We start from the raw sequence: 11,162 nt of genomic DNA, 5'->3' as shown, positions 1-11,162 counted from the left end.
GCTGTCCCAATTCCTTTACTGAAAGGTCAGAGCAATGAAGGCAAATGTGCTAAAAACCTTCTTAACCACCCTGTCTACACAAAGAATTGTGTACCAAACCCCAAGGTCTGTCTATGTGCTACTCAATGTGCTATCCTTCAGCCCATTGACTCAATCAAGATCACTTTGTAATTTTAGATAATTTTCTTCACTGCTCACTATACCATCAATTATGTTTCACTAACTAGTCCCATTTGCCTGCATTTGGGCCATGTTCCTCTAAACCTTTCCTATTCATATATCTGCTCAATTGCCTTTTAAATGTTGTAGCTGTACTGCATCTACCACTTCCTCTGACAGTTCATTCCACATACAAAGCACCTTCGATATGCAAAAGTTGCCCCTCAAGTCCCTTTTAAATCTTTCTCCTCTCCCCTTAAAAATATGCCCTCTAGTTTTGAAATTCACTACCCTAGGGAAAGACCTTTGCTATTCACCTTATCTCTGCCCCTCATGATTGTATAAACATATATAAGGTCACTCCTCAACGTTTTACGCTTCAGTGAAAAAGGTCCTACCCAATCCAGCCTCACCTTAAAACTCAGTCCCGGCAACATCCTTGTAAATCTTCTCTGAAACCTCTCCAATTTAATAATATCCTTCCTATAGCAGGGCAACCAGAACTGACTCCATTAACTCATTAAGGCCCTTTAGATAGCAATGTCAAAGCCCTTGACCTCTGCCATCCAGAAGGACAAAGGCAGCAGATATACATGGGAATACAAACAAATGCAAGTTCCCCTCCAAACCATTCACTATCCTGACTTGGAAATATTTCGTCATTTCTTTACTGTCACAGGGTCAAAACAGACCATAAGACATAGGAGCAGAAATTAGGCCATTCAGCCCAGTGAGTCTGCACTGCCATCCAATCATTGCTGATACATTTCTCAATCCCGTTCTCCCACTTTCTCCCCATAACCCTTGATCCCCTTGAGACACAAGAATCTATCTATCTCAGTTTTAAATATCCTCAATGACCTGACCTCCACAGCCTTATGTGGCAATGAATTCCACAGATCACCACTCTCTGGCTGAAGAAGTTTCTCCTTATCTCTATTATAGAAGATCTTCCCTTTATTCTAAGGCTGTACCCTTGCGTCCTAGTCTTTCCTACCAATGGAAATATCTTCCCAACATCTACTCTGTCCAGGCTATTTCTGTAAGTTTCAATTATAGCCCACCCACCCCCTATCCTTCTAAACCCCATCAAATATACAGCCAGAGTCCTCACAGATTAGTCATATGTTAAGATTTTCATTCCTGGGACCATTCTCTTGAATCTCCCTGAACACACTCCAGGGCCAATACACCCTTCCTGAGATATGGGGCCCAAAACTGCACACAATTCTCCAAATATGGTCTGATCAGAAACTTATAGAGCCTCAGAAGTATATCCCTGCTTTTATATTCAAATCCTCTCAAACTAAATGCCATCATTGCATTTGCCTTCCTAACTACTGACTCAACCTGCAAGCTTACCTTGAGATAATCCTGGACTAGAACTCCCAAGTCTCTTTGCACATTAGGCTTCTGAATTTTCTCCCCATTTAGAAAATAGACCATGTGTCCATACTTCCTAGCAAAGTACATGACCGCACAGTTTCCTGGAACTTGTTACTCAGCAGCGCTGTGGGTGTATCTACACCACCTGGACTACAGCGATTCATGAAGATAGCTCACCACCACCATTTCCAGGGAAATTAGGGACAGGCCACAAACAAAGGCCTAGCCATTAACACCCACATCCAAAGCATGAACACAAAAAAAAAGTTACACCACGCTCACTTCAATGTGCACTTGGGTTATTAAAAAGGTCAAATAAATTATGGAAATGACTTATTTGCCTACATAGTCGAAATTAAATCTCAGTAGCATCTCCTTTTTGTGGTGAAGTATTTTTTCACTATTTATTGTTTGCAAGATTATTCCAGGAACTAGAGCCAAACATATTCCCATAGATCCACACTACTTACATAAGACTGTGAAACAATTGGAGAATTAGGCTCTATCTGGACGAAATATGGTCAGTTCTGGGCACCATGTCTGAGGAAGGATAGAATGGAGTGCATTGTCGATTCACTCGAATAGGCTTAAATGGCTGAATGGCAGCCTCTTACTGCTATTTCTATGTTTTGATTCTTGGGAAGCTTGGCAGGGAGGATATGGAAACGTTGTCTTCCCTTGTGGGGCAGTCTAGGATCAGGAGGCATTATACCTTTGAGCCCATTCAAGACAAAAATGTCAAGGATTTTTTTCTTTCTGAGGATAATGGAATGTGAAGAATTCTTTACTGCAGAGGGCTATCAAGGTTGGGACATTTGGTATATTCAAGGTTGAGATAGATTTCTAATCAGATATTCCAGGCTTATGGGAAAAGGCAGGAAGATAGAGGGTTATCAGATCAGCCATGATCTCATTGAATGGCCAAGCAAACTCAATAGGCCGAATGGCCCTACTTCTACTCCCAAGTCTCGTGATCTTGTCATACTTGGATAAGCATTTGAAGGGGAAGCACCAGCAAGTGGGAATACTTGAATAGCTTCCTAAACAGCAGCAGCATAAAGGATGAGTGTCTTACTTTTGTGCATTGCAGGAATTTTCCAGACACCAGCTAGTAAGAACAATATAGAGGAGCAAGTATACAGGAAAATTATGTGTAAAAACACTACAGAGCAGGAGTTCCAAAATTATGGACTGTGGGCCGACAGCGTGGGGATGTACATGATGTTTGATGGTCACTTCAGCAGAGATTGTGACAGAAGATGCCTGGATTAGGACAGGCTGAGGCTCCATTTCACGCTCAGGCTGATTTTCAACTCTGGGACCTCATCAGAATTTATAAGCTGGTTCAGGAATAAAATAGCAAGTTCTGGAGGCAGGGTCATTGAACTCATCTTTCCCAATCTAAACTTGTCATTCTAACTATTCTCATCTGTCTTCCTTGTTTAATTTTCCCTTGGGTATACGGTTTAAAAGGGTTTAGAGGGAAATGGGCCAAATGCTGGCAAATGGGTTAGATTAGGGTGTCTGGTTGGTGCAGACAAGTTGGACTGAAGGGTTTGTTTCTGTGCTGTGTTACTCTATGACTCGACCAAGCCGACATTGTTAAAGAATAAGGGAACGATCACTTTAAAATTGAGATGTAAAGGAATCTCTTCTTCCAGGGGGCAATGAATGTATGTAAATCCCTATTCCAAGGAGTTGTGGATGGTAGATCACTGAAAGTATTTAAAGGGTTTTTGAATTATCAGGGAATTGAGGGCTATGATGAGCTGGCAGGAAAGTGGAGTTCAGTCTCGGTGCAGATCAGACAGAACTTGTGTGGCAGGGCAGGTTTGATGAACCAAATGGCCCAATCATACTCTTATTTCTTATATTCTAAACAGTGAAAGCAGCATGTGACAGAGCTAAACAATCCCACATAAAATGGATGACATTAAAACTCTACTGTCCCACCACACCTGGCATGAAAATATTAAATAACAGACTGGAAGAGGATGTCTACAAATATTCCATGCTGAGTTAGCCTCCAGCACATCAATGCAAAAGATATGACTGAAATATTTGAAACCATCTTCAATGATTCAATAACATTGCACATGAACACCCTTTCAATGTATATTAGAGATGAACAATAAATGCTGGTTTGCCAACAAAGCTAAGAAAACATAAGTCACCAGTGTCCTGTAGTTCATCTGTTGCTAAAAAGACCTATCATTCCCAGACTTGTCTATTCCTGTGATCTGGCCAGCTTTCAATCCTAGATGCCCTAAACAATAAGCATATTATCCCTCTGCTTGCAGATCTACATTGGCTCTTCATTTACAACTCTTGATTTAAAACTTCTCATCCTCATGTTTAAATCTCCATGGCTTCCTTGCTGTACATTCCCCTCTTTGTAACTCTTCCATTCTATTACCCATTGAGATCTCTCTCTCTTGGTTTGTCCTAATCCTTCCTCCTTCAGCTCATTGACAAATTACTTTTGTTTACCAACATTCATTTTCAGGATCTTAGGATGTTTTATTATGCCCGAAGGAGTTTTATGAAATTATTTAAGAAATTTTGAGAAATCACAACCTGCATGTTATAAGATGGTAATGAAACAGATTCCAGTTGAAAGCTGGTAATGCAGTGGGCTGGAATATGGGTACGTGGAGCATTTCAACAATTTAAAGGAATATTGGAGCTTGGGTGCCATCTACAGATTTTAAATAGAAGTAAATTTCAAATATGAAAGAAACAAATATAAAATGTGTGCTGAAAATGTGCATGTCGGTTAGTATTTGTAAAAAAAAGGTTAACTTTTTCAGAATTTTGTCAGAACCATAGATTGTAAATTGAATAACCAAATGGGAAAATCTAGCAGAAATTTGAGAATGGTTCGGATTCTGCTTCTCATATCTGTAATTGAAATGAGAAAGAACCACACCAATAATCAATCTATCTTTAACAAAAACAGAAAGTGCTGCAGTTCTGGCAGCATCTGTGGAGAGAAAAAAGAGATAACATTTTGAGTCCAGTCAGAATTGAAAGCAGCAATGGAGTTTTTATGCTTTTTTTGGGGTGGCGGGTGGTGGTGAGGGGGAGCATTGCTGTGAAGCAAATACATGGAGATAGCACCCAGATAGAGACAACTCTACTTCAAGGTACCATGACACTTGCACAGGTACATCAATGACATAATTGGAGCTGCTTCCTTCCCTCGTCTGGAACTGGACAAATTTACCAATTGTGTTTCTAATTTCCATCCTTCTCTCACCTTCACCTGGTTCATCTCTGATTTCTCCCTTTACTTGACATCTCTGTTTCCATTTCGAATGGATAGTCAGGCCACCGACATCCATTACAAACACACCAACTCCCACAGTTATCTTGACCATATATCCTCACACCCTGCTTCCTGAAAGGGCCCCATTCCATTCTCCCTGTTTCTCTGTCACACATGTTCTAACAATACCACTCTCTGCAGAGCAGAAGCCTCAGACATGTCTACCTTTTCCCTCAACCTGGGATTCCTCACTATTCTGTTTGAAAGAGTTTTAAGTCATTTCCCACACTTCTGCCTTCACCCCTTCCCTATTCTCCCATAACAATGATAGGGTCACTTTGTCCTCATTTTCCATTCCACCAGCCTCTGCAGCCAAAAGATCATAAGTACCATTTCCATCACCTCCAGCAAGATGCCACCACCAAACACATATTCTCCTCCTCTCTCTTGCCAGCATTCAGTAGGAACTGTCCCCTCCGACACATCCTGGCCCACGCCTCCTGTACTTCCAACAACCCCTCATATCACCACAGCACATTTGCATGCAAATGCAGAAGGTACAACACCTGCCTGCTTACCTCCTCCCTCCTCACTATCCAAGGCATCTTCCAGATGAAATAACAATTTACCTAGACTTTCACTCAATCTAGTCCACTGTATTGACTGCTCACATTGTGTTCTTTTCTACTTTGACTGGTTGACCACTTTGCGGAACATCTCTGCTGTCTATGAAAATGATGCCACACTTCCAGTTGCCTGCTAATTGTACATCACAGTAGATTGCTGTATTGCTGTTTTTGCCAGTTTATCAAGTGTACCGATTGATAAGGTGCCAGTTAAAGCAGTTTTGTACACATTGCAAGATGAGGAATGCTGTTTGATGTCCCTACTAAATATTAACTCTGTCATCTCATCAATGTGGAAATTAGCTGAATGTTAAGTAAGGTTAGATAATAATACTTCACCTATCTGAGGATTACATCTCTATGAAACTTACCTTTGATACTGTGACTTTTCACCATGATGTATCTGAAAATACTATTTAGGGTTACTACTTATTCCCAATAGCCAGCTGCTTTCAGTTCCAACCAAGTATCACTGGACCGTACGTTAGCCATTTTCCTCTGTTCAGATGCTGCCGAACCTGCTGAGTTTCTCCAGTGCTTTCTGTTTATGTTTCAGACCTGAAGCATCTGCAGTTTTGTCTCATACTAATCTGACTTTCCTGTTTTGATCTTTTTGAATAGGAAAAGATTGGACTTTGCAGCAACATTGTTACAAGTGCTTTATATGTAAAAAAAAACTAGCACTCATTAAGTGAGGAGTTTGGAAATTCTTACAATATTTTATCGAGCTGTCGTTTTACTCAGAGGATTTCATTCTTTCCTGAATCTGTGGACATCTGTCAATTTCTGTGACTCTTATTACCTGATATTTTTCTCTCGTGTTTTGTACATGAGAAAAGATCAATTTACACAGTGTGAAACTGAAGAAATGAAAGTCTTTAAAACCAACAATTGATGAACTCTACTAGCTGCCTTTTTTTAAAAAAAAAGAAGCCCACGTGGCCATTATTGCAACTCCGTTCTCGATTTCATCAGCTGCTGACTGGGCAGTGGGCGGACTCAGAAATCACTTCCACTTGATACACAGGAAGCACAGTCTGATAGGCTGCTCACACCCGGAGGTGTCACTTTGTATCTACTTCATTGAATGCCTGTTCAGCATTCGTCTAAAAAAAAACACTTTATCAAACAGCTGTAGTGAAATTCAGTGTAAGAAAGTTGTGAGCTGGATTCTGTTCATTTTAGTCACATCGCCATTGGAGAAAAACTGTGGTAAGTGATGTAGAATTGCTTTTAAACATGTTGATATCAATCAATTAAAAGCCTTTCTAATTTATAGTAACTCTTATGTATTTCAGGTGAAGGAAAAGAGCACAGGTTCATCCTTAAAACTCAATAAATGTTTGTGTGAAATAATGTTCTTTAAAGTTATAGCTGTATAATATTTAAAACATTGTACACATTGCAAAATGAGGAATGTTGATTGGCCTGTTTGATGTCCTCACTACTAAATATTAACCCTACTGTCTCACCAACATGGCAATTAGCTGATTGTTAAGTAAGATGAGATAATAACCCTTCATCTATCTGATTATTATACCTCACTAAAATTTACCTCTGAGCGTGAGACTTTTCAACATGATGTAACTGAAAGTATTATTTAGGTTTACTATCTTAATCTTATTGCATGTCTCATATACTCCTAAAGTGAAGTCTTTGAGATATTTGAAATTTTGTCCATCTTTATATCTCCCTCCCCACTCTTAGCAAGTCGGAGCTGGTTCAATTGTTTACAAATTCACCTTAAATACTCTGTCTTTGATTTACCACAACTATTTGCAGAAAAGTTATTGTCATTAGAAATATTAAAATTGGGCATTTAGTTTGTTTAATACATTTACTGTAATTGTACTGTATGGAACACTTTACTGTTGAATATTTGTGCTTATGCACTGTTTTTATTGTATTGTAGATATTGAAGTTGGTGCCCACTCCTCATCATGCTGTGGAAAACTAGTTTGATCCACCACTTCAACTCTGGCCTGCCTAAAATAGGCTCTCGAGCAACTAAATGTAAGCATTTAATAGTTTAAAAGTTTTGTTATGTTTTTGGACCTGATACTTGGAAAATGCAATTTGACTTGGTGCTCAGTAGGATCCAGATTGAGTGGTATTAGAATTTTTAAACATTTTAGGGTTGCTGTCTAGGTTATACCTATTTGCATTGAAGAAGGTGTTTTTGAACTGCTGCAGTCCATTTGGGATAGGTATTCCCACAATGTTGTTCAGGAGCAATTTTTGATGCTAGACCTTTGAATTAACAACACTATAGAAACAGCAATATATTTCTTAAGTCAGGATAATGTGTGATTTGGAGGAGAACTTGCAAGTGGTGATATTCCGATGGATCTGTTGTCCCTGTCCTTTCTAGATGGTTGTGATTGAGAGTTTGGGAAGTGCTGCATGAGGAAACTGGGTAAATGTCTGCAATGCATCTTGTAGACCTTGTTTTATGGAGATTACTTACTTTGAGTTATTCATCAAAGTGAATGTGAAGCCTGATCCTATTTGTGATGCTTGGCTGTACAAAATAAGTCAATGCAACCATGTAGAAATATTAATAAAAACCTGGTGAATGGATTTATAATTAGCAACATGCCAATATTTCTTCATGCGAAATGGCCTGCTCATGTTCCTCTGTTGAGTTACTTAGTCATTCAAGGAGATCATAGTGTTATAGAGTTGTACAGCATGGAAACAGACCCTTCGGTCCAACTCGTCCATGCCAGCCAGATATGCCAAATTCATTTAGTTCTATTTGCCAGCACTTGACTCATAAACCCTTCCTATTCATATAACTATATTTTTAAATGTTTGGAATTGTACCAGCCTCCTCTACTTCCTCTGGCAGCTCTTTATGCACCATCATCTATTGCAAAAATTGCCCCTTAGGTCACTTTTAAACTTTTCCTCCTCATGCTAGACCTATGCCCTCTAGTCCTGGACCCCAGGAAAAAGACCTTGCCTATTTTCCCTGTCCATGCTCCTCATGACTTTACAAACCTCGAAGGTCACCCCTCAGCCTCCAATGCTCCAGGGAAAACCGTGCCAGCCTGTTCAGCCTCTCCTGATAGCTCTCATCCTCCCACTCTGGCAACATCCTTGTAAATCTTTTCTGAACCCTTTTAAGGTTTCTCACATCTTCCTATAGGAGGGAGACCAGAATCATGCATACTATTCCAAAAGTGGCCCAACCAATGTCCTGTACAGCTGTAACATGACCCCCCAACTCCTATACTGAATGCACTGACCAATAAAGGAAAGCATATCAAACACCTTCACTATCTTATTTACCTGTGATTTCACTTTCAAGGAATTGTGAACCTGCACTCCAAGGCCTCTTTGTTCAGCAACACTCCCCAGGATCTTACCATTGAGTATATCTAAGTCCTGCCTTGATTTGTCTTTCAAAGATGCAGCACCTTGCATTTATCTAAATTAAACTCCATCTGACACTCCTTGGCCCATCTGATCAAGATCCCGTTTTACTGAGGTAACCTTCTTCATTGTCCACTACACCTCCAATTTTGGTGTTATCTGCAAACTTACTAACTGTATATCCTATGTTCACATCTAAATCATTTATATAAATGATGAAAAGCAGTAAACCCAGCACTGATCCTTGTGGCACACCACTGATCACAGGGCTCGAGGTTGAGTTGTTTATCTTCTATCCAAAAGTGCAGGAAAATGGCATTCTCATATCCCTTGTTGTCTTTAATATTTAGAAATCTATCAATGTTTTTCTTGAACATACTAAGTGACTGAGCTTCCACAGCCCTGTGGGGTAGAGAGAGACTCTGCGTGCATTGATTGCTGATCATCTCCCCATGCTCCCCACTGCCCTCCCAGTCAAATGTTTTTCCCCTTTTGAAGTCTGAAAAGAACTTTGCATCTTTCAAAAAGGTCACGATAAGGTCAGGCAATTGTTAAATCTAGTCTAGCCGATGGGTGAAAGTCATCTTGAAATGCCCACAGACAGTCTGCATTCAAGACAATAAGGTGTCATTTATTTTCTTCAGAAATTGAAATAACTACTGTTTCTAGAACTACTTGTTTTTATTTGTTTTATTTATATTTGTATGAAACCTCCCTCTCTGTTAACTTCAGGGTCTTAAATAAATACATTTTTAAAATGTTTCAAGGGCCACTTCCTGAGCCATGAAATGCCCAAGTCCTAGGATGCCAACCCCTTCTTAAACATTTTTGTAAACCTGACAGATGGTTATTATTTTGAATCCAGCTCCTAAAAGAAGCTTTTTCAGATCATTTTTGAAACTGAAGTCTGCTGTTCAGTAACCACAGTACTCCACATATGTTGTGTTTCAAGTTTGCGTTTGTGGATAAATGAGTGAGAGGTAGTGATGTATACTCGAACTCATCATCTGCAGTAATCTGTGTCCCTGTTTTCAGTTTTTTTTTAACCTGTACTCCAACTTCACTTTGAGTTGAAGCACATAATGCATTAATTAATAGTTTTCTAAGTTGCTGACTAATAAAATTATTGAGTTTTGCGAAGATTTGTGGCTCAGATTTGAGGTTCTGGATGTAGGTTTGCTTGCTGAGCTGGAAGGTTCATTTTTGGGTGTTTTGTCACCAGACTATGTAATGTCATCAGTGAGCCTCCAGATGAAGCGCTGGTGGCATGGCCTGCTTTCTGTTTGTGTTTAGTTTTCTAAACATATAAATAGAAAGCGGGCCATGTCACCAGTGCTTCATCCGGAGGCTCACTGATGATGTTACCTAGTCTGGTGATGAAATGTCTGAAAACAAACCTTCCAGCTCAGTAAGCAAGCCTACATCCAGACGAATAAAATGTTCTCAAACAAGGAAATAAAACTAATAAAAACAGAAACTTCTACAAATATACAGTAAGTTTCTGAAAAGGGAAATGTTGTGATGGTTCCAGTTGAGTAATTTCTTTGCTCCGAAGGCCAAATGAGGCCTAGGTAAAAGGTTTGGTTTCCCTTCTCTTTTTAGTTATTAAAATTCATTTCTGATAGTAGTTCTAATGTTATAGCAATAGGAGTTAGCCTTAACCTTCGCAATATTTCACAAATATTCATTCTTCAAAGTTTTTTTGGTTTTGTTTCTGCATTACTATTTCCAGGTTATGATCTGAGTTTTCTCTCTCTCTTTTCTGAAGGTTGGCCAATTTCTAGACCAGCATCCATTAAACAACTTGCTCGACACTGGAGCAATGTTCCATTTCTCACTGTTCCCCCAAGGCGCACTCCAGGGAAACCATTTGCCCACCGGAGTGAACTGAAACAAGCCAAGCGCATCGTGGTAAAGCTTGGTAGTGCAGTGGTGACACGAGGTGATGAGTGCGGCCTTGCTCTTGGTCGGCTTGCTTCCATTGTTGAGCAGGTGAGATCACTCTAATAGGACCAGCGAATTCTGTTTAATCTATGAATGTTCTGTAAGAGAACTCCTAATTTCAAAACGCTTAAAGAGAAGCTTTTGCTGCTGGTTCCAAGGTTAGGCAATGCTTATGTAGATGACTGAGGGCCAGTACCTCTAACTATTATCCAGAGGGTATGGGAATTGGTAACAGATGCTGCAGAATAACATTTTAGAGGGTAAACTTGACCTCTCTAGTTTTGTTTTAAATTAAGACTCTTCCTAAAACCTACTCTTTGGAAGCCATTTTGGAATTGTTGCTGGGCTACTAATCCAGCGACCCAGAAAGTGTTCTGGAGTCCTGGGTTTGAATGCCACCA

The 11,162-nt window shown here is 39.8% G+C and overlaps 1 protein-coding gene across 3 annotated transcripts in view; it reads left to right on the top strand.

The window, feature by feature from the left end:
- Positions 1 to 6,494: 6,494 nt before the first annotated feature.
- The window catches only part of aldh18a1 (aldehyde dehydrogenase 18 family, member A1), a 61,009-nt gene continuing 56,341 nt past the window's right edge, over positions 6,495 to 11,162 (top strand). For all 3 annotated transcript variants that reach the window (XR_006314957.2, XM_043712873.2, XM_043712872.2), the window contains exons 1-3: positions 6,495 to 6,651; positions 7,352 to 7,452; positions 10,586 to 10,809. Coding sequence is in view for 2 of the 3 variants with exons in the window: in XM_043712873.2 (XP_043568808.1) it covers positions 7,380 to 7,452; positions 10,586 to 10,809 (297 nt within the window). In the remaining variant the exon portion in view is untranslated. The remainder of the gene's footprint in view (positions 6,652 to 7,351; positions 7,453 to 10,585; positions 10,810 to 11,162) is intronic.

The sequence above is a fragment of the Chiloscyllium plagiosum genome, unplaced genomic scaffold (genome assembly GCF_037043375.1).
Source record: "Chiloscyllium plagiosum isolate Xiang-an unplaced genomic scaffold, Cpla_swu_hap1 HiC_scaffold_22, whole genome shotgun sequence".
Taxonomy (NCBI): Eukaryota; Metazoa; Chordata; class Chondrichthyes; order Orectolobiformes; family Hemiscylliidae; genus Chiloscyllium; species Chiloscyllium plagiosum.
Note: the sequence above shows the minus strand (reverse complement) of the source record. Positions and strands in the feature narration are given on the sequence as shown.